Source organism: Ipomoea nil, unplaced genomic scaffold (genome assembly GCF_001879475.1).
Source record: "Ipomoea nil cultivar Tokyo-kokei standard unplaced genomic scaffold, Asagao_1.1 scaffold1509, whole genome shotgun sequence".
Classification (NCBI taxonomy): Eukaryota; Viridiplantae; Streptophyta; class Magnoliopsida; order Solanales; family Convolvulaceae; genus Ipomoea; species Ipomoea nil.
The window spans coordinates 2,000,436-2,025,379 of NW_017617937.1; the positions used below are offsets into that span (position 1 = coordinate 2,000,436).

General features: G+C 33.9%; 1 protein-coding gene and 1 long non-coding RNA gene across 2 annotated transcripts; one reads left to right on the forward strand and one right to left on the reverse strand.

Moving 5' to 3' along the window:
- The first annotated feature begins 5,587 nt into the window (after positions 1-5,587).
- LOC109188796 lies at positions 5,588-24,126 on the forward strand. The gene is made up of 4 exons (XR_002055497.1): positions 5,588-5,602; positions 6,371-6,373; positions 9,646-9,650; positions 24,041-24,126. It is a non-coding gene; the product is annotated as an uncharacterized LOC109188796 (long non-coding RNA).
- Positions 8,529-11,661, reverse strand: LOC109188794. The gene is made up of 3 exons (XM_019339420.1): positions 11,080-11,661; positions 10,867-11,000; positions 8,529-9,034 (listed from the first exon to the last, which is right to left on the reverse strand). The coding sequence occupies exons 1-3, from the start codon at positions 11,327-11,329 to the stop codon at positions 8,894-8,896; spliced, it is 525 nt and encodes a 174-aa protein (XP_019194965.1). The 5' UTR covers positions 11,330-11,661; the 3' UTR covers positions 8,529-8,893.
- Positions 24,127-24,944: the final 818 nt, after the last annotated feature.

The following is a 24,944-nucleotide window of genomic DNA, read 5'->3' on the forward strand; positions in this document are numbered from 1 at the left end:
TTTAGATGCTGTTCGATCGGATTGCATTATTTAGGAGGAATATTCAATGAATCAGTAATGTTATTTTGGGTGGTTGGTGTTACGTTGCGTTTTACGTGGATTATGAAGATATGATGACTTATGTATCATTCTAGCTGAATGAAAAAGGAAATTTGTTGATTATTGAGATTTAATACGAAATTGATTCGAGATCAAGATCAATTTGTAACTTGTAGGGTGAATATATATTATTGTACGTTTGTAATCTTTTAAATTAGGAATAAGGGTCAAATAAGCCACTTAATTGCGCACTAAATTACAATTAGGTCATCAAACTAAAAAAGAATGTAATTGGGTCCCTAAACAATGCAAACTAATGCAATTCAATCCAAAATGACTTGTTACCTGAAAACATAGGTTACTAAATTTAAAAATATTTATTTTAATAATCTTAAATAAAATAATAATTATAATTTATAATTTTTTTTTAAAAAAAAAAAACTCATTCGTCTCCGCGGAGACAAAGGGCAGAGTTCGTCTCAGGCCGTCTCCAAGGCCGGGGAGACGGCCCAAGATGAAGCCGCCCCTTCGTCTCCGCCGGAGACGAAGTGGCAGGCGACATCTCAGGTCGTCTCCCCGGCCATGGAGACGGCCTGAAACGAATGTGGCTTCGTCTCAGGGCGACTCCATGGTCGGGGAGACGGCCAAGACGAAGCCACCCCTTCGTCTCCACCGGAGACGAAGTGGCAGGCGACATCTCAGGCCGTCTCCCCGGCCATGGAGACGACCTGAGATGTCGCCTGCCTTCGTCTCCGTCGGAGACGAAGGAGTGTTTTTTTTTTTTTTTTTTTTTTTTTTTTTTTTTTTTGTAATTATAATTATAATTATTATTTTATTTAAAATTATTAAAAAAAAATATTTTTAAATTTGGTAATCTATGTTTCAGGTAAACAAGTCATTTTGGATTGAATTGCATTAGTTTGCGTTGTTCAATGACCTAATTGCATTCATTTTTAGTTCAATGACCCAATTGCAATGTGGTGCGTAGTTGAGTGACCTATTTGACCCTTATTCCTTTAAATTATATTGGAATAAAGGTCAAATAGGCCATCTGCACACGAGAATGCAATTAGGCCACTGAACCTAAAATTAGGTCCCTAAAATAACATATTTCATTCAACTTGTCCATTTTGTAGGTTTCTTAAGTTTCTAAAAAGTTAATTACCCCTCCACCTAGGATGCATATGTGGCATTTTTTAAAATTATTTTTTTAAAAATTATTTTTTAATATTTAATAAATAAAAACTAAAATAATTTGTTTTTTTTTTTTAAATAAAATAATTTGTTAATTTTTTTAAAAATTCACAAATCACCAATACAAATTAATTATTTTAAAATTCAAAAATCACCAATAACGATAGTTTTGATTAAATAATTTGTTGATTTTTTAAATTTCTTTACTGATTATTCTTTATTGCTAATAATACTAATACTGCTTCTTTTTAAAAAAAAAAACAATAAATTATATTACTGCTAATACTAATACTAAAACTATTAATAATGGTTTTGTTTAATAATATGATACATTTACTAATAGTATTACTGCTTTGTAATATATTGCTTTTACTGTTTTATTTCCCTGTGTAATATGCTTTGGCCAGGAACAAATAAAAAAATCAACAAATTGTTTAATAGAAACTATCGTGATTTGGTGATTTTCAAATTTTAAAATAATTAGTTTGTATTGGTGATTTGCGAATTTTAAACAAATTAACAAAATATTTTATTTAAAAAAATAAAATTATTTTAGTTTTTATTTATTAAACATTAAAAAACTAATTTAAAAATAAATAATTTTTTTAAAATGCCACATATGCATCTTAGGTGGATGGACACCTGTTAGAAACCTGTAAAATGGACAAATTGAATGAAATCGGTTAGTTTAGGGATTTAATTGTAGGTTTTTTAAGTTCGGTTGCGTAATTGCACTTTCGTGTGCAGTTTAGGGACCCTTATTCCAATTATATTTGTTAGGTAGGTCTAAAGAACACGCATCGATGTGCTCGATGACGAGACGAGTATCTCAGCTTTAGCTATAGTATTTAGCCCAATGAGGTCCTCAACGTTACGTTGGTCCAAGACAGCAATTTGAGCCATGCATGCTTTCATGTAGGTGCGGACATTCGATTTGGGACAAGGTACCATGTGATGTAAGGAATCTTTGACTATATATATTATGGAATTCAACATCATTTATGGAAATCATGTATAGAAAAACTCCGATCTATGCTTTAGGAAGCTAGGCATTCTTTATGCAAAGAGTGGATGGATTTACTAAATTTGTATAGTAGAATTTTAAGAATTTGATTTCAGTTGACATTTAAGGCTCATAAATAAATATATAAAATCCAGGAAGAAGTTAGAAAGGAAGGACATGCAATCACTTTCATACTGAACAATTTACGTACATTATTGTTCTTTAATTCTACCGATCCTTTACCATTTTTGCGGTTTCATTTTGAATTTATGTTAATATGTCCCTTAGTTGCTATACTAATATAAAAAATAATAATTTATTAAAATATACGGAGTAGTTACTCATTAATGTATGATTGACAATTTTAACTTCAATCTTACAAGTAACAATGTTACGTTGTGTGTAATCTTACAATTATCTAAGAAGATAAATGCAAAGTACTTACAATTTTTGTTATAATAATAAGATAAAAAGAGTTTGTTGAAACCCTAAATCCACATGGAATTTGAATTACTTTTACGGCCATAGATTAATTAACGCAACTTCATTCAAAATAATAATAAACAAATACGAGTAACGAAAACCAAACACCTTGTGCTCAAATGACATTTATGTGGCTCTCCTTGAGAGAAAGTCACATGATCGAACCTATTATGCAATAGATAGAGAAAATATACAATAGATTCTGCTATGAGTAACGGAAGGCCAATAATTTCGAAAAAATGATTTATAGAAGACTTTGAACTCTAACAGAAGGCCAATAATTACGAACAATTAATTTATGGAAGACTTTGAAGTTTAAGCAAATATATTAAGTGATACTTCTCTCCCGGTAACCTTCTCAAATTTTGATTTGATTTTGATGTGATAAAAAATATTTGTAATTAAAATATTTGATGGGATTTTAAATTGACTATGAATTGAAATGAAAACTTGTGAGTTATCATATATGTAACCACCGAATTAAATACGGTTATGCCATAGCTATAAGCTATGGTGGCGAGACATTTGTGGGGCAGTGCATGCCGTGATAATATTAGGCAACATGATTAGGGTGGCATGCCCTATCCCTTCGCCAATCGCCAGTGCCGTGATAATATTACCCCTAAATCCAAATCTACGTGACATTGATTTCGCGATGTCGTGTGAATTCTTCTTTCTCCTTTTTTTTTTTTTTTTTAAACTTTATTTTTATATAATAGTTCACAAATCACACATAAGAGTTAAACTGCCGTTGGTCTTGAGAGTATAAAAGTAGAGTAGAGGGGGTGTTTGAATAGATTATTATTATTTAAAAGAAAAAATTAACTTGAAAGATTTACAAATAATTTCGTAAAAGTTGTTGGGTTAAGCTTCCCTTTTATGTGTGTTAAATAGCTCATTTTGAACCAAGTCTATTTATATCTACTATAATATATTAATATTTGTTAGCTTCTTGAAGAAGCAATTGTCATTGGAAGTGAGAAATGGGTAGAAGATGGAAAAGAGATTGTTTGGACAGAAGTTGAAAGGAAGAAATTTGGAGAAGTAATGTTTGGGCAAAGGCTTATGGGAAGAGGTTGAGAAATCATTTTCTCTTTTCTTACAATTCCCATTTCGGCTGCCAGCTCTATAGAAAGGGGAAATTCATTGTTTCTTCACACCACATACATAGCCACTTCTACACACCACTACATATACGCATTTTCGGCAGTAGAAAGAGAAAGAAGAAAGTTCATTTTTCTTTCTTATCTCTTTATTTGGCAATGCATTCCTCCTTCTTCATTTTTTGATACATCTTGCCGTGAGTTTGTCCAAGTTCTTGGGGTACAATCTTCATCATTTTGAGTTCAACTTGTATTTATTTCAGGTATTTTTTGGATAATCTCATACTATTATATTTATTTTATTTTGTTTGTTGAATATTTTGAGTACGGAATTTTATTCTTTTTTGGCCTGTGAATGTGATAGAATGTATTTGCCGAGTTGTTGTATTTGAAGATTTTTGGATGTTTGGCTTGTGTGGTAGTCAGAAACTTTGTGCCCAAGATATGTTATAGTAGAATATTTTGTTGGTGGTGGTCCATGATTTTGAGATTTTCCACATAAATTGTGTGTCCCTTGTATTCATATTTATTTTGGTTACTAGTATTTTTTATGCGCGATGCGCAAAAAATATGTGCCCAATATTAATACATTATATTAAAATTTTAAATTTATTTAGATTTTAGATATTCAAATTATTCTAAATAATAATAATAATAATGTAAATCATTTTTATAAATTTAATATTTATATTTATGTAATAATTAGCATATAACTCAAATATTTAATGTGTATATATTATTATTAATGAAGAAGATAAGAAAATATATGGTGGATGCATGTGTATGGTAACAATAGTGGAAAAGATAACGAAAGTTATAACGGTAGGGATATGTTTGTCTAAAATATTTTAATGTACAACCTTTATAGCATAATGTACAAAAAAAACTTAACGGAAAAAACGGACATAAATCAAGGGTATAACTTACATTCAAACTTATTATGTTTTTAGATTTTGTATCATCCCGTATTTGTGCTCTTGTCGATTCTGTGAGTTTTCGTTGTCACAGTAAGTGCGACTTTTCCCAACAAAAGTAATATTAAAAACATATTTTAAGAACATAGTGTATTACTAGCTGACTTGCTAGTAACATGTAGCGGAAGACTAAAAAGATTTGTAGCGCGGTTTTGGTTTAAAGAATTAGCTGACCAAGTCAGCTGAAAACAACGTGGTAAGGTGTACATATGTCACTGATTCAATCAATTAGATAAGCAATGTGGTAAGTGTACACTGATTCAATTAACTAGATAAGCAACGTGATAAGTGTATGTCACTGATTCAATCAGCCAGATATGCAAAGTAAAGTGTTGGAAATGTAAAGTGCATAACTTAAAGAGATAGAGACAGATTTTTATAGTGGTTCGACAACTGACTACACCACTCTTCTCCTTAACTTCTAAGAAAGTTCCACTAATATTCGGCGAAAATACAAGTGGAAAGCTATTGCGCAGTGTATCCACAAAGCACTGCTAGCAAGGGTGATGCTCCTTCGATCTGGACGTCCCCTCCAACGATCTTTAGCACCTGGTTCTCTACTCCAAGGGTCAATCACTAAGTCGCCTTGAGCAGTTGAGCATAAAAGCCTCCAACACCAACACAAAGATTGGATTGGTTTGTTTCTTTTCACAAACGGGTGGACGTGAAACTAAGTGTTCACTAGAAAGCTCTAAGTTGTTTCTATATCTGTCAATGAAGCTCCGTTTCTATTTTACACTTAAATCTTTTTTAAAGTTCTCAACCTTTGCACTGTAATCTAAATTATTCTCAACTTCTTATTCATAGTTCTAGAGTCCTCTATTTATAGCATAGAAAAGAGGGTAAACTTGTAATTCTTTTGAAATTCGAATCTGACCATTGCCTCCCGTTGTGACGGGTGTCCAATTTTGCCACAGCACTCCAAAATGTCCTTGTATTTAATGATATTTAAACTATTTTGTTGATAAAGGATAAAAAATGATCATACCACAATAATACTAGGATAAAAAGTGGGTGTTTTGATAAAAACGAACTTAGAGTGGACTACCATCCACCTATAAATATAGAACCAAAAATGAAATTAATTCAAAAATTAATTTACAAAAATTACGAGTCTTTTTAAATTAAGCTAAGCTAACATCATTGTTTTCTTTCCTACATGTATATAAGATATCAAGATTTCATAGCTATGCAGTCCAGCCTGCAATGTATTGATGTTATTTTGTAATTATTATAAGTATAATATAGACGTTCCCTTCCTCTATAGATTTGTGGGATAAAAAATTTGTAAGTAATTGTAGAGATATGGTAGTGAAGTTTTACTCTTGAAAATTTCTGAACAGTTGGCGTTGCTTTTTATGTGGATCATGAGGATATGATGGCTTATGCATCATTCCAAGTGACGAAAGAAATTTGTTTAAAGTGATTTGAGCCAAAACTAATATGAGGTCAATTTGTAACTCGCATGATGCATATTATGTGTAATTTTATTATTGTGTAGATTTGAAGAGAACCCCTAGACCCAATGAAATCGTGGACTCGGGTGAAATGGATTGTAATGCATTGTAATAGAGTCAGTAGCATTAAAAAAAAAAAAATTATGTACCAAATTTGTATAGTAGACCTTTAAAGAAATTTGTATTCATGGCTTATAAGCCCTCATCATGAAAATGGAGGGAAAATAACAAACAATCAATTTTGTTTAGTATCATTTTTGGTTTTGTTTTGTTTTTCTTTTTTTTTACAAAGGAAGGAGATACCCATACAATTTATGCCTACAACGAGGCTTGAAACCTAGACCTCCCACATAAGAGAGCGAGCAATCCGATACCGGTGGACCACAAGCCACTTGGTTTTGTTTTGTTTTTTCGGTGTCTATTGAAGATTGGAGGGTTTGAAATTTTTATTTTTAAATTTATAAATTGTTATCTACTTATCTTAAAATTAACTTAAAACTTTTGATTTGATTTTGATGTGATAAAAAATGTGAAATTAAAAGATTTGATGGGATTTAATTTTTGACTATGAAATGAAAACTTATTATGTGACCACCACTTACTTAATTAGCTAGGGTGCCGCGCCATTAGTGGCTAGCTAAATGATTGTCAACATTGATTAGGCGATGTCGTATGAATTCTTGCAACTAAAAATTTAAAGAATCAAACGTTTATCACACATTTTAATTTCATTAAACGATTATAATTTATTTTTATTTGAGTTAATCAAAACAATCAATATCTTCTTTCTGTTTCCTCGACGTATTACATGTTAGCCTGCCATCAGCCTGCGCCAGGATCGCGAAAGTGGAGCAACATCTGGAACCCGAAGATCCCAAGCAGAATCCAGTTCTTCCTTTGGTTAGTTAGACATAATAGAATAATGTCAAACGAGAACAGAGCCAAGAGCCAAGAGAGGCTTTACACACAATGACAAGTGTGACCTCTGCTGCGACGTGGTAGAATCAACCGAGCATATCCTACGAACATGCCCAGTCGCTAGACAAATTTGGGATGCTCTAGTGCCTACCTTGGATAACAGTACACGGAGCTTGCCCTTTGTGGAGTGGTTTGATGCAGGGGTGGAACGCTGGAGATGCAACAGACGCAAGCATAACAATAGGACTACTTTTGCTGTCGCCTTGTGGTGGCTTTGGAAATGGAGAAATGACAGAATCTTCAATGGCAAGAACTATGAGACCACCCAAAAGATTTACTGGATTGATATGCAAGCAAAAGAGATTAATGAGGCATTTGACAAGAATGAGAGGTTCGGTTCAAGGACACCAACGAGAAGCTGGAGGCTATTCAAATGGTCAAAACCCCCCACCAGGGTGGGTAAAGATCAACATAGATGGATGCCACAACCCCAGCACGAACCAAGCTGGGTGTGGGGGTTTGATTAGAGATGAGAAAGGCTCTTGGATTAGAGGATTTTCGTACTCTGTAGGGGCCTGTTCAATTGAGGCTGCCGAAGTCTAGGCGCTGTTAAAAGGGATCCAGCTAGCAAATGCACTTGGATTGAAGAAGGTATGCTTCGAAAGTGACGCATTGAGCGTGGTAAATGATGTGAACCGGAACGAGAGAACTGGCAGTATCACAAATAACATCATTCATGCATGTAAACGTGAGCTTAGGAGGATCCCGGCATGGGTGGTATCGTATGTGCCAAGGGAACAAAACGCCGCAGCAGACTGCCTGGCCAAAACAGCTGGGTCAACCACAGGCCTAAGAATCTTAGAAACCTCACCGGACTTACTCGAACAGACCCTTGAGGAGGACAGAGTTGGCATACCAATCTGGCGCCAACTAGACAGCTCTCTTTTGTAATTTCCTTGGGTAATCCCCTTCCATAAATTCCAAAAAATCAATATCTTCTTTCTGTATTTATACATATACATAGCATATCAAAGTTTCATGGTTATGGAGTTGAGCATGCAGTGAGATCCAACCAAGTTAATTAGTCAGTTGACTTAGTAACTACGATTTCAAGTTCAACTCTATGAACAATCTCGGGTAACAATTACCAAACTTTCTTTTAAATCAAAGAGTCTAGCATGTAGTGACTAATTTCCTCGTTGAATTGTATGCACCTCTATTGAGTGTGACAGTTACCTGTAGATTTAAGGTTGCTCTATATCCAAAGTCAAAGATCGAACCCTGACATTTGGTTAATGATGGATTAGTCTCTTTCACTCAACCACACACCCCATGTTAGATTATCTAAAATGTAGTGTATTTCAACTGAAAAGTTGCAAATGTCATTTGGTCTTCTCTGAAATGCATGCGCATCTGATTACATATTTATATGGGATGGATGGATAAAATGGAAGTAAACTACATTAACAACATTGTAAACGGATAGTTCCCTGCCTCATGATGGCAAGATCAGACTTACTAGAAAAGCTTTGGACCCGTGTTTCTGAATCAGAAAAAGTAAAGAGGGTTGAAAAAGTATGGGAAGGGTGGAGGGATCCCTTTGTTGTTACTTGTAAGGGAGAATCTGAGATTCTGGGTAGGAAAAGTAAGCATTGGAATTGGATGTGTTATTCTTGGAAAGTGGCACTGCTTTAATTTGTTGGTGTTTGGGAGTGAGTGCGTTCAACTTCCGATTTCTGCTATGCTCTGTAAGGCTGGTCTCCATTGCCCCCCACCATGATGCCTCCCCACACTTGTAATGCCAGTGCTAGTGCTGCTGCTGCTATTGCCGCTACTTCCCAGATGGTAAGCCTCGTGTTCCGCCTGAAAAGAAACACAAAGAAGTAAATCTCGAGATGTGTTTCATAGGTATACTGATTCTCTTGGATGTCAACAAAGCAAAGTTATCAACTTTTTTTGAATTGGTCAACCAGTTGAGCTATGATCCGAGACGAATGATGCATTGTCAATTTTTATGACAATTGCCTTAATATATGCTTGCAATCAAAATGAATTGTCAATGACCCATCACTATTTTAATTCATAAAACAAACAGAAGCAAAATTGAATCTTCAACTACCACTCCAAAGGGCTGAAAAAGCAAAAACAGATGACATACTGACACTTGAACTAACCCTTTTTACCTTGTGGTCAAAAACTTGATCTGTTGTTTAGCATCAAGAGACATTAATAAAGTAATATTTTCCATCATATATAATTTTTCATTTGGCGTACCAACCTCTCGAGAGGATCAGAGGTCAGCCAAATTAGGCCACAAATTAATACAGACAGAATTTTTTAAGTGTCAAAAGTCAAAACCTGTTGGGGATTGAAAATGATTCATGATCTGAATAATTAGTAAACAATAATATAGAAACCAACTGAGAATTGGGCTGATGAATGCCTTTTCACAAATAGAAAACAAATATTGTTAGAGAAAGTAATTTAAGCTCCAAACCAACCAAATATTCCCGGGAGAACTCATATTTTCTGTTTGGATTTGAAATTAATAGTTTAAAGTGCCCATGTGATTTCCTTTATGAATGACAAGTGAAAATTCTGTTCAGAGCAGTATATGTCAACTATATATCAAGAGAAACCAGCATACAAAACTGTCACAATTAAATGTTCCCATCAGAACTATAAATAAGCTCTAGTTCAGATTCTAGGAATTATAATTGATATCCAATTATTAATACTCTATAGTTTAATAACATCTAGAAGTAATAAAACAAATTTTGAAGAACCACATTTTCTCTGGGTTAGTGGTGACCCAATCACTATATAGCAAGATTTCAGAGCTGATCATGATTTCCACTCACATGGCTTCAATAATTTGTTTGGGGAAATAATCAAGATACTGTAACAAGCATTTTTCCTCTTATCATGGGCCATTGACATTATTCTTTTTTTTTTTTTTTTTGAAAGCACCATTCACATTATTCTTGGAAAATAAAAAGAACAAAAAAGAGGTCACCCCAGATAAGTTAATTGAACTATTAGTTTTATAACCACATAGTTTCAGGTTTGACTTTCGATAAAAACATCTTAGCTATGAACAACATAGATTTATCACCCAAATATTTATTAAAAAAAAAACATAAACATAAACATCACACAGCAACTCATACTAAGTCCCATAAGCATCTCTAACTAGACGGAAATCCACTTAAAAAAGAGAAAAGCAGCAACCCAAGACAATCTTTTATGCTTTGGAATTTGTTAATTAAAGTAAAGCCAGATTCTTTACTCCATCTAATTCTGGGATCACCATCTCGATCTCCCCAGGTTGGAAGATCTACTTGTGTTTCCATCATTTCGTTTAGCGCACTCAAACATTTTAGATCATAAAGATACTTCGAATCATAAATATACATACCCAGAAAAACCAAAAGCTTATTCCAATATAGGTGTCTCAAAGTATCACTTCAACTTTTGTACCATACTACAGCCAACAAGAACATTTTAAATCTTGTAATAAGACTTTATTACATAAAAGATCCAATATTTAGTTTAATTTTCATGTCCAAAAAAAAAAAAAAAAAGAAAAACACAAATTAAAGGTTGCTAATATTACGTAAATGATAAGTTAATAGTGTAATTATTAAGTAGGAAATGGTTGTAGTGAATACTGAAGGAACGATTGGAGAGTTTACCTTGGCCACCCTTGGTTTCGGATTCGGAGCCGGAGCATCCGAGTTTCTTTTCGGGTCGAGGCCAAGTCGGGCGCTTTCCTTCAACAACTTCCCGAGTTTCACGCACTTCTTGGCAGCAAATTCCTTGAGAACGTCTGCGAAACAAAGCGTGAATAGGGGAGGAGAATTCAAAGTTGAATTTCATTTGAATCGGTTACAGATTGAGTAGCGAACCTTCGAAGCTGACGAGACGATAAACCTGCCCGATGAGCAAAGTATCGGCGGGCCGGAGAAGCTTGAGCTGCTTTACCGGGGCGCCGTTCTCCGTCCTGTCCGTCGGAGAGCTGATGACGAGGGCGACGTAGTGGCCAGGGTTAGAACTCATGACGTCGTGAGCACTGATCGACCAGTAAATCCTCTCCACTTTGTTACCGGGATGTTGAATCACCACCGTCGCCGCCTCCGCCGCCTGGCAATTCCCCATTCTCACAGTGAGGACTCACAGTTCGTTCTGTGCGCGTTAATACGCTGTAGTTGAAAAGCGAGAAATGACAAAGAGATCAACCAATCTATCTAGATATTCATATTCCCAGATTTCGAGAAACTTTGATTAACTATTGTAGAAAGTGGAAGATGGAAGAAGATGTGATGTAATGGTGAAGAAAGCAGTGCACGCAGGTATAAATGAAGTGCGTAAGTGCGTGTTGAAGAAGCAAAAATGGCATGCATATATCTATATGCTTTTTATTAGAGGGAATGAAGACGAGGGAGGGAGACGTAAGGTAGAGTTTTAGATCTGCCAAACTACCTTCTTCGTCCTATAGGCTATAGTCATATATCACACCAGCTGATCGAGGACCTGTTAGCTATATAGTAAATTCAACTTTTCTACTTCTTTAAATTATATATATATAACTTTTAAGATAGATATGAGATTGAGACTCACTTTTGAAAGTGTGTTGAAGTTGCGGGGATATACTGAAAATAGTAAGGAATTGAAATTACAAATTAAGGATATAAAAGTATGATTCATTTTTAAAAGTGAGATACTCTTGAAGGGATAAGAATAGCTTAATATGATGCATACAAATAATATGATAATAAATTTACTCAACCAAAAAGCTTTGACTAAATTTAGACGGTAAATATTCCTGCAATAGGAGTTATTGCAATTTTATGTAACAATTTGGTAATAAATTTTCTCTGGCTTTTTTGTCATTTTCTTTGTCTCTTGTTGATTTTTTTCTTAATATTTTTACTTCTTCTTAATCTCAATTTACATCATATTCCTTATCTTATGTATGATGAAAGATTATTAATGTTCGAACAGTCTTAGGTAATAATGTCAAAGCACATGGCAGCAATGATGCATCATATCATGTCATTCTACATAGCAGATACATGATTCAAGTTATACCAATAATATAATTATTTAAAAAAAAAAAAGTTATACCAATAATCATAAAAGACAAGTAATTATACTTTGTAGTTTGTAGATATTAGTGTGCAAATATTTGAGGGTATATAGGTCAATTAAGACACATTCCTCAATTTACCTTGCATGCTAGTTTATATGGTACTAGCGGTAAAAGATCCTCAAACTTGAGATTCAAACTTTAGATATGATTATGGTTACATGCAATAATTGTAAGACAATGTGTGCGTATGGTATATTATAAGCAAAAAAAAGAATCAGGAATGAACCGTTACACCTAAATCCTAAGTTGTCACGTCAGAGCACCCAAAACATCAAGTCAGAGTTATGACTGAGCACGATTTCTCTTACAATGAATTCTGTCTGAAATTTGCAAGAAAATTAGTACATTTATTATCCTCTATAAGAACACTAAAGGGGCGTTTGGTTCAGGTTATATAACATAACCAAGGAAATGTGACATTCCAAAGCTCACATTCCGGTGTTTGGTTCATATTATCTTAGGGAACCTAACATTCCCAAGGAATGTCACATTCCTTCCACATAGGATTTTGAAGGGAATGTGATTCCCTTCAAAATCTTAGGTAATGTAAGATAACCTTGGTTATGTTAGTTTATTATATATATATATATATATATATATATATATATATATATATATATATATATATAATTATTTTTGTAATTATACATATTTTTTATTTTTATTATGTTATGTTAGCATATAAAATAATTTTGTTTCTCAAGTTCAATATTTTAGTTAATATTTTAAAATAATGTAATTATATATGATACCGTTATCTTATTTATTTATTTTAATTTTTAAATTTATTAAAATATATGAAAATATATTAAGGATATTATAGTGTGTATAAAAGATAACCCTAAACCAAACATCATTATATTATATAACCCAATTTTAACCAAACACAGGAATCTAACATTCCTAGCAATCTAACATTCCCTAAGGTAATCTGACATTCCGTGAACCAAACGACCCCTAAGGGTGTGTTTAGTTAAGGTTTTACACACTAGGAATGTGAATCCAAATCATAATTAGTGTTTGGTTGACAACTTTTTAAAACATAACTAGTATTTTCACCCGTGCGATGCACAGAATGGAATTGTTGTAATATATTAAGAATATTTAAATTGATATATAATTATTTAAGAGTTAATTTCACCCGAGGTCGTTTATCTTTCCTGACAATTCCAAATTTAATCCTAGACTATAGTTATTAATTATTACAATTTATTCTATGTTACAACTCTTACGTTAATATTCTTACTATTATTATTAACACTTAATTACTTTTAGATATTATTATTACCACTTATATTATTATATTATTATTATTATTATTAGTTTCTTTTCAAGTACTGTTAGTATATAATGGTCATGAGGCACAATAATAATATAACCATAATTAAATATTTTTGTATTGTATTCCGGAGTTAATGCCATTTTTGTCCTAGACTTATTGAGGCATTGACACTTTTCATCCTCCATAATAAAAATTGCCACTTAGTAGACACTGTTATTGGTCGTTGGACAGTTTTGATCCTCCGTCAATGAAGCCGTTTGTTGACCGTGAATTAGAAGGGCTTTTCTGTCTTTTTATGTCTTATTCTTCTAATCTTGTTTAGACCAGCGCTGCTGTGACTCCTGTGAGGCGAGATGGCGAGACTTGGCGGCTAAGTAGTAACCGTCGATAGTGAGTAGCAGCGAGGTTCTTCTCCGGCGAGTTGGGGTACGGCGGCGAGCATACGAGGCAGTAACTCCTTCCGACGACGGACCAGTAAGGCATATCTGGCGGTGCAGCAACAGATTCGGCGAGGTTGGGGCCTTCACCGGTGGTTTTTGGTTCCGGCGAAGCAGAGAGGGTAGCAGGTCGGCGAACCCTCCTATGGTAAATAGCAGTTGTAGTTGTAGATGGCGTGATGTAGAATTTGCACCTGTAAGTCCTCCCTTCCATATTGACTACAAATATCCTTCCCATCTCTCTCTCTCTCTCTGACCACAACTACTTGGTGCACAACCTCAAAAACTCTGTTATTCTACCTGAAATTCATTGAAGTTTCAAGCTGAAAATGTGGAATCCGCCGCTCCCCAAAAATCGCATTGTCTGAGGTGTTGGAATGGCCGGTGTTGACTTCCTGGCTGCTGTAGCTTCATTCCCCAACCCGGATGATAAAATTCGGAGCACCAGCTTTGAGGTTCAAGGAGGCGGTAACACTGGCAATGCTTTGATAAAACCCGGATGATAAAATTCGTCTTGGTCTTAATCCAAGGATCATATCTAAGGTTGCTGATGACTCGCATGGTGAAAGAATACTTGATGAGCTTGAAAGGGATGGTGTTGATACATCTTTTATGGTGGTGTCCAAAGGAGGAAACTCACCATTCACATATGTCATTGTTAACAACCAAAAAAAAAAAAAAAAAAAAAAAAAAAAAAAACTCGCACGTGCATTTTCACTCCAGGATATCCACCCATGATATCTGAGGGTCTACATACCCAAATCAAAATTGTCTTCAGAGCTTGGAGTAAATATTGTCTACTTAGATGGAAGGCTGCATGAGACTGCTTTGATTGTAGTGCAGGAGGCAAAGAGTAGGGGCATACCTATTATGTTGGGTGATATTCCTGACTTTGCTAGTTATGTTGTATGCTCGACAAAATTTCCACAGGCATGGACTAACGCCCTTTCTAATCCAACTGCACTTGTTTCCATTATCTTGAGATTGATGTCAAATGTAAAATTCGTGATTGTTAGTTGGATGAAGATGGTTTCTTAATGTTAGAAAGGACTGAAGCGGATAACCTCAGTTTGAAGAAATGGATGTAGCAGTGACCAATGGATGGAGAAATACAAGGATTAGAACATAAAAAGACAGAAAAACCCTTCTAATTCACGGTCAACAAACGGCGTCATTGACGGAGGATCAAAACTGTCCAACGATCAATAACAGTGGCTACTAAGTGGCAATTTTTATTATGGAGGATGAAAATTGTCAATGCCCCAATAAGTCTAGGATAAAAAATGGCATTAACTCATGTATTCCATGAGTCACAATAATAATATAACAATAATTAAATATTGTTCAATTCTATATTCTTCTAGGATTTCTATAACCATCATTAATTATTCCCAAATTTACCATAATTAAATAATTTGACCAATTATAAAGAAAAAATATTAAATAATGCACGAGACAATTGTTTAATTAAAAATTTTAAAAATTCATTAATAAAACATAAGGTTCTCATATTTTTTCTTAGAAACTCTTTAATAAAGTTTTTTTTTTCTAGAAATTGGTGGGCCAAACCGCCTACGGCAGTTTACGGTGGATAGATCTCAAAAAAATACGCGATTTTAAAAAAACATTTGTCCAAAACGGACAACGGAGTCAAAAGTTATGCCTTGCCGAACTTTTGACACTTTACAACTTAAAAAATAAATTAAAAAATTAAAGGCCGGTTCAGCCAGCGAGGCGGCCGCTGAGGAGGCCGATTCCGGCCTTCCTCGCCGCGGCCAGCGACACGATTTTTACAACACAGATATATAAAATAGATATAGATTAGAATAGGAATCGTATTACACAATTTTATAATATTACAATAAAATTTTAACCCAGAATTATTGTAAAAATCAATATATTTTATTACGAAGAGAGATTTTTTTTAGGAATTGGGCTAGAAGTTAAAATTTCAGGATTTTGTTTTTATATATATATAGATATAGATTGTATTACACTATTTTATAATATTAGAATAGAATTTAAACGCAGAATTATTGTACGAATGAGAATGTAGAAATCAATATATTTTATTAGGAAAAGAGATTTTTTAGGAATTGGGCGGGAAGTTAAAATTTCAGAATTTTGTTTATATATATATAATATAGATTGTATTACACTATTTTATAATATTAGAATAGAATTTTAACGCAGAATTATTGTACGAATGGGAAAGTAGAAATCAATATATTTTATTACGAAGAGAGATTTTTTAGGAATTGGGCGGGAAAAGTTAAAATTTCAGGATTTTGTTTTTATATATAGTTGATAGCGTAAATTGAACCGGGGGTTACGGTTACACTACGAATACGTATGTTTGTGAACGAGTAGAATGAAGCGCTCGACGGTCAGCCGGTCGGTCGGTCGGACTACCGGGCGACGACTGAGCGGTCCGAGGCTAAGTAGTATTGCAACTAGTAAGTAATAGGTTACAAGCGGGTTGCTATTATATGATGAAGGGTACAAGTAGTGAGTAGTAGTTACAATGAGATGAAGATGATGATCCCCGAAGTGAGGGGTGAGACCCTCCTATTTATACTTAACTAAGTCGGTCTACGCATTTAATGCGCCTGCTGCATGCGGATCGACGTGGTGTCTTCTCGTTGGCTCAGTCAGACAGTCGCTCTGCAGCTACTCGTAGGTTAGTCAGACGGTCATTCTGCAGCTACTTGTAGGTTGACTGACCGAGGCGACAGAGCCGGCCTACCTGCAAGCTGTCAGTCGTCGTTCTGCAAGTGCAAGTTGGACCCTATAACTTGCCGTGTAAGTTACGTTTTCGGCTGTGCAGGCTACGTCATCTTGTAGGCCGACCGGTCACCCTACGGTAGACCGGCCGGGTGACTTTCCATCGGGGCGATTCCAATGGTGATCCAAAAACATCTTCTTTTGTCACGAGGCCTATCGGTACGAACGGTACGGTTGACCACAAGTGATTTATTCTTGTCGGGATGAAGACCATAACGGACTGGTCGGATGACTTCTTGACGGATCGGCTATACGGATCAATCTTCTGTACGCATTTACCCATCACGAGTCCCCCACTTCTTGAATCCGCGAGAATCGTCGGGTTCGAGAAGTGAGAACTATTTCCTCCGTAACTCTTCCCATCAGCTTGTCACGAACAAAGTGTCATCCGGTCGTCCTACCGTAGGGTGATCAGTCGTCCAGCCGTGCTCCTTCCGGTCTACTGGACAATTTTTGATAATTTTCAAACTCCAGTAGCTTGTTGAATATTTTGGTCGGAAGGTGCTCATGCAATGGGAAGATTTCTTTTTTGAGAGGTCGATAGGTCCGATTGCACTGTTAAGGTTGATCGTTGTTGCGGTTGTTGTTTCCTTCTCTCTTCCCAGCCGATGGGCATTGTCCTCCATGCTTAACTCCATGTCTTTTTTTTTTTTTTATTCTCTTGCTGCTTCGCACGCCAGCCGACCTCTTGTTGCCAACCGACCGACCCCCTTCCTCAACTGCAATCTGCTTCGGCTGCCACTCCAGCTTCCTTCATGCATGCAATCATAGTTAACTTCTTTTCTTTGCATTAAATCTCTTTCGCGGCTTTGCACCTTCATCATCTTTTTTCCTCTAATGGTCGATTGACCAACTTCATTGTTGTTTTTCGACTGTTGTAGTTGTTCCCTGATGTTGCTTTCCAATCGATATGCTGACTGGCCACGCCGCAAACACACCATCTTTCGTTTTTTTTTCTTTTGCATTTGCATTTGCCTGGTTTTATTTTTCTTTTTCTCTTTGCTTCGACCGAACCTAGCATTCAACGAAAGGGATTATTTTTCTTCTTTCCCAACTGCTCCGTCACGCCGCACCGACCGACCGACCGATCTAACCAGCCGACCACTTCGCCTGCTGCTCGGCCAACCGCTGCCATCACTCCAGGTACGTCCCTTTTTCTCCTTTTTTTTTTTTTTTTTTTCATTTGGCCGACCTCAAAATTTTATTGCTTGTTGTTTGTTGATTTTCTGCCGTCCGACCGATCGACCAATTGTTATACCGATCCATCATGCGCCTTGGTAGACCGACCGTCCAATCGCAATTTTTTTGTAGACCGATTGTCTAATTGCATTTTTTTGTAGATCATCCGTCCAATCGCAATTTTTTTGTAGACCGATCGTCCAATTGCATTTTTTTGTAGATCATCCGTCCAATGGCAATTTTTTGTAGACCGATCGTCCAATTGCATTTTTTTGTAAATCATCCGTCCAATGGCAATTTTTTGTAGACCGATCGTCCAATTGCATTTTTTGTAAATCATCCGTCCAATGGCAATTTTTTGTAGACCGATCGTCCAATTGCATTTTTTGTAGACCGATCGTCCAATTGCACTTTTTGTAGACCGATCGTCCAATTGCATTTTTTTTGTAGACCATCCGTCCAATCGCCAGACCGACCGATCAATTGTTAGACCGACCGATCAATTGTTAGACCGACCAATCAATTGCTAGACCGATCGATCATGCGCCAAATGTAGTCACTCTCTGCCCGGTCGACTATGGGATTTGATTACTCTCCAATTAAAAACTCCATTCAAAAGGTATCATTCCATCTTATTGGTAATATGGTTTTTAATTTTGGATTAATGCTTTTAAATTTTTGTTTTCATTTTTTTTGTTCATATTAGTGATTTGGATGCCATTATATTAGTATCAATTGCCTTAATTTTTAACCTGGAGGGTGTGGTTGAGTGAAAGGGACTCATCCATTCTTAACTAAAGATTAAGGGTTCAATCCTTGGCTTTGGAAATGGAGCAACTTGCAGTTCAGCAAGGGTTGGGTATACCCAAAAAAACAAAAATTGCCTTGATTTTTTTTTGAAAAAAAAAATTATTCCCATTATTATAGGGATATATACATAACCAAACATCAATATTGCTAATCATTCTAATTTCATCCTACTACCAAACATGCAAAATACTTTCACAAAAACATATACTAATATATCATTACCAGGTATTTAATTTAAATTCGTTTCTGATTACATGTGCGAACCAAACACCCCAAATAGTTGTAAAAGAATATATATACGTTACGCTGTTAACTACTCAATTTCATCATATCCTAAATTTTTTAAAGATAAGAAAAAAAAAAGTCAATAATTACATCAATTGTGATCAAATGACAGATATAATTGTTCCGTAATAGACTTTTTTACTGCGTGCTGACATCAGCTTCATAATTCGTGTTAATAATTCAGATAGTGCAGTTTTAACTAGTTGATATAATTCCACTTTTAGCAAGTAAATTCCCATTCAATATTCAACTATAATATCATTTAATATTTACATATTTATTGGTTATCAACTTGACTATATTTTATCTTTATATATTTAATAAGAACTTTAAATTCAGCCGTTGGTTACTAATTTTGTCTCATTTTAATTTTGTTAAATCTAACGATTAATTACTATATCTGCCCATCACTGATTTTTCTTTAACAGTCAGATTCACATAGGACACTCAGCACTCAAATGCACTAGCGGAAAGTATAATTTATGAAAGTCCATAAAAATTAGTTTAATTTAATGAATAAAATAACTGTATATCATATAGTCAATTGATACTTATTATTGAGCCAATGCAAATGATTGAGTCCACAATCAATACAAATGATTGAGTCAAATATCGTTATATTAACCTTCTATCGACCGAGCATGCCTTCCTAGTCAAAGATGGAGCTGGCATGTGGGCAGCTGCTCCCATGTAAAAAATTAGACAATTTCAAACACGGAACACCGTATCAGTCACCGCTTCACTGGTCAGCGGGCATAATTCGTAGTTCGTTAGTAATTCTAGTGTGATTTATCTCTCCTTATAGTTTACACACTATTACATAAAAACGATATTTATCTAGTACCCTAAATAGTAATTGTAAGTTTCTCTTGTAACAATATATATATTTCTCTCTAATAGTATTATTAGTTGTCACTACCCCTGAGCTGTTTTGGTGTTTGGTCATCTTCCATTGGGTTTTGGCATGCTTCCCTATTTCCAAACGTTGCGTGCAACATAATTGGGTTGAATACATTTTGGAATTTATTATAATTTTGATTCAGACTATAACGACATTTTAACATATTTTTTTAAATATAAAGTTTTAAAAATATTTTTCAGGAATGTTAAATTGTTGGAAATGTTAGATTACTGTGAATGTTAGATTCTTGTGTTTAGTAAAAACAGGGGTGTGTAATATAAACATGTTTAGTTTATGAGTTGTTATTTATGTTATAATGGGTTATTTCATCTTAATACTCTCAAATTACAAATCACCATGCAAACATGAAAAAAAAATGCCAAATGCTACCATATAATATTCTTTTTTTTCTAAATTTATGTTTTCCCTTATCTAGTCCTCTTTCATAAAAAAATAAAATAATAAAATAAGGTTAATAATCTATGAAAATTTTATAGTAAAGCTTTCACCTTTATATAGGACAAAGAATGTGTTGAATAAAGTAAGTAAAAACTTAACAACACAAGAGAATGTCGTGTGTAGATGTTAAAATTTCAATGGCAAAGAATGTAAAATGGCAAGGGAATCTCACAATACATAAGGTTGATAAGTTTCATTTGACAATATTGCTCTGTTTTTAGTTTCATTTTTCACACACACTAGTTTTATTATAGCAATACCAAATGATCATTTTAATTCTTCTACAATTTCATTTGGCAATATACATTATAAAGTAGTAATGCTAAAGTATTATTTTAATTACACTCAAAGTTCATTTGACTATGTTATTATATGGCTCTGGATTTTTGTTTCATTTTCTACACACATTAGTTTCATTATAACAACACTAAAGTATCATTTTAATTATAATACACTCTCATTTGACATTATACGTTTTTGAATGAGCTCTGTTTTTTAGTTTTATTTTTCACATATACTAGTTTCATTATAGCAACACTAACGTATCATTTTATACATTTTTATTTGACAGTCATGGTCCACACAACACTATGTGAACCATGATCCACTGTATAACAATTGTAAGATTACTCCATCGCCTTCATGCGGCAAATTTTATTGTGGATCATGGTCCATGTAGTAGTGTGGTCTATGAAGTAAGTATCATTCTAATTACACTTTAATTTCATATGATAAGATTGCTCTATTTTTCAGTTTCATTTTCTACACACACTAGTTTCATTATATCAATACCAAAGTATCATTTTAATTCTACTACAGTTTCATTTGACAATATACATTATTGTATGAGTTCTATTTTGTAGTTTCATTTTCCGCACACACTAATTTAATTATAATAATGCTAAAGTATTATTGTAATTACACTTCACGTTCATTTGACAATATATATTATTGTATGGCTCTGAATTTTATTTTCATTTTCCACACACACTAGTTTCATTTTAACAACATTAAAATATCATTTTAATTACATTACAATTTCATTTGACAATATACATTGTTAAATGAGCTCTGATTTTTAATTTCATTTTTCACACTATTTTCATTTTAACAACACTAAAGTATCAGTTTAATTCTACTACAGTTTCATTTGACAATCATAATTCACATAGTACTATGGACCATGGTCCACTGTATAACAATTGCCTTCCTGCACCCTGGGTCAAATACCATTAAACCATTGATCTAGCCCAGTAACATTTTTGGGTCAAATACGAGAAAATCTCACTCCATCACTTACAATGTTGAATTTGATGCAGACAGAATATTACAAGTAAAGTCAAATGTAGTTATTGAGGACCATATCGGCAGAGAAATGTTGTATTTAGGATTTGAAGCCCAGTGGGCCAAACTGCTAAACACAAAAATAAAAATATTGCATTTACTTGGCATTTTCAATCACAAAGGCCCTGTTTGGTAAAAAAATTGACCTATAGGTCAATTTTCAATAGTTATGCTCTGCAACTGAATGTACCATGCGCATGGTGCATACGGTTCAAAACGACGTCGTTTTAATTAAAAACGCGCGTCCTACTTTAAAAAAAAAAAATCAGGTTCGACTCTCAGCAATAGCATTATTGTGGATATATAGTTATGAAATTGTGGATATATAGTTATGAAATTGTGGTTATATAGTTATGAATTTATGGATATTTAGTTCATTCATTGTGGATATTTAGTTCAATCATATATTGTGGATATTTAGTTCATTCATTGTGGATTTTTACTTCATTCATTCATTCATTGTGGATTTTTACTTCATTCATTCATTTATTGTGGATTTTTACTTCACTCATTCACTGTGGATATATAGTTATGAAATTGTGGATATATAGTTATGAAATTGTGGTTATATAGTTATGAATTTATGGATATTTAGTTCATTCATTGTGGATATTTAGTTTAATCATATATTGTGGATATTTAGTTCATTCATTGTGGATTTTTACTTCATTCATTGTGGATTTTTACTTCATTCATTCACTGTGGATATATAGTTATGAAATTGTGGTTATATAGTTATGAATTTCTGGATATATAAAAATTTTATTGCCGGGAATCGAACCTGATTTCTTCTTTAAGTGGGACGCACGTTTTTTTAACCAAAACGACGCCGTTTTGCAACCGTATGCACCTTGCAAGGTGCATTCGGTTGCACAGCATAATTTGCGGTCAATTTTGGCTTATTTGATCACTATTAATTGTTTGATTTAGTTAAAATATCAATATAAATGTTTGATTAATCAGCTTTTTGCAACTTCAAAAGGCTAAAATTCAAAAAGTTAATCCAAGCAACTTTTTCAATTAGCTTTTTGAGAAAAGAAATTATACCAAACAGCTATCAGCTAACAACTAATTTACCAAACACTTTCTACAATCAACTAATGTTATTAATATTTATACTCTCTAATTAACACAATCAGCTAACAATCATTTTACCAAATAGGGCCAAAATCAATTAATCTACCAACTTTTCCACCAATCATTCTCTCCAAGGGAGGATATATCTCAATTACTCTTCCAATGACATCTAAAAAGAAAAATGGTTAGAAATAATACTATAAAAATACATCCACATTGGAATAGAAGTTTTTCAAATAACATACTTATCAAAACCTTCTTATTAATATCTTCCTTTGAGTACCAATGTGGAAAAAGATTTGACACCAAAGACTTGATTAGGAAAAACAAGACTTTTGTACTACTTAACCAGTGTATCATGCTTAAATTTTAGGATATATATATGAGAGCCGGTTTTGTATTTCTAAAAAATCGTGGCACCGAAAGTTTTTGATATCATATACCTTACCCTCCTTAAACTTAATGATACATTTTTGTACATGCTCCTTAGAGATGTAAGCATATATAAGTACCTTATATTGATAATCAAGAAACTAAATCTTAAATAATAACAATACAATAATAAATTTGTGGCATTAAAAATTCTTATATAATTATAAACTAACCTCTTCATCATGGAATAAATATTATATTCTCCCTTTGATGTGTATCAGGGGAGAGTGTGAATGTCGCCTTCTAAATGTATGTGTGTGTGTATATATATATATATATATATATATATATATATATATATATATATATATGGGATGCATGCAGCGCAAATAATCATCACACTGTGCATAGAACCAAGAAGCTAAATAGGCATAAGAGAAACCCCATTAAGAGAATTTTGCACAGATTTTCATGCTTCAATGTCTTGTTGGAAGAGAGACAGAAGGGAGGAGAGAGAATGTGAGAGTTGGTCCTGCAAGCACCAATGATTTTGCAGTGGAGTTGGTCCCACGGTGGTAAAAAGAGTTGCGCCTCACGCATACTGGGCGCGTAAATATACTTTTTTTTTTTTTCTTTTGTAAAATCTGATTTTTTTTTTTCTTTTCTTTTCTTTTTCTCTTCCATCTCATTTTCTCTTTCCTAATCACACCTCTAAAAACTTCTCAAAAACTACACCAAACCCTCACTATTGAGGATGCCTAAGTAATACTAATCGGTTTCCAAAAAGGGCTTTAAATACACATAAATACTCTTAAACCAATCACATTAAATATAGCCATAAAAAGAAAACAACTTAAGATTAGACTCCTATTGTTTTTTTTTTTTTTTTTTTTTTTTTTTTGTTGGTAGGGATTAGACTCCTATTGTAAGTTAATGATTACAATCTCTACCAGAAATTTAACTTCTTTAATAGTTTTAGAGCATCCACACTAGTGGATAATGTGGGGAGAATGCAGCATTAATTCACTCCATTCAAGTTTATAGCTAATGTGGGGGAGAATTAATTAGGGAAGAATTCATCTGCAAAATAGGAAATAATGGCAGAAAAAGAGGAAGAAAAAAAAAAAGAAACATGGGGCTGCTGTGCGCATTTCGCCCACAGCAGCCCGCCCACACCGGCGCGTCAGGCGCGCCTGACAGTTCTTTATATATATATATATATATATATATATATATATATATATATATATATATATATATATATATATATATATATATATATATATATATTTGCTTTTGTTTTTTTATTTTGGTTTTTTTGTTTTTTTTTTTCTCCCCTTCCCACATTCTCTCTCCTAATCACTTTTACATTATCCTTCAATTCTCCTCAACTAATGTGGATGGTCTTATCACACAGGAAAAAGAAAAAAAAAAGGCACAAGTGTCAAATAGGCCTATCTACTACTGCGAAGTGCTCAATTTTCACCACGAACTAAATTAAGTGTCAAATAGGTCCATCTACAAGTTAAATTTGTTCAATTGACTTTTTTTACAGGTTAATAACATGTTGCCTATTTAATTATTAAAATAAATAAATAAAAAATAAAATAAAATAAAAGAATACAGCCACCGGATGTCCTTGTCGGACAGCCGGTGGCTGCCATTTCAAAGACAGCCGTGGCTGTCCGACG

What these genes read in the sequence shown, in the direction of transcription:
- LOC109188794 (XM_019339420.1), bottom strand. Translation starts at nt 11,329, where the DNA reads ATGGGGAATTGCCAGGCGGCGGAGGCGGCGACGGTGGTGATTCAACAT. An exon ending in TCGTCTCGTCAGCTTCGAAG is followed by an intron (nt 11,001 to 11,079) that starts GTTCGCTACTCA and finishes TTTGTTTCGCAG; the next exon opens with ACGTTCTCAAGGAATTTGCT. An exon ending in CGAAACCAAGGGTGGCCAAG is followed by an intron (nt 9,035 to 10,866) that starts GTAAACTCTCCA and finishes GTTTCTTTTCAG; the next exon opens with GCGGAACACGAGGCTTACCA.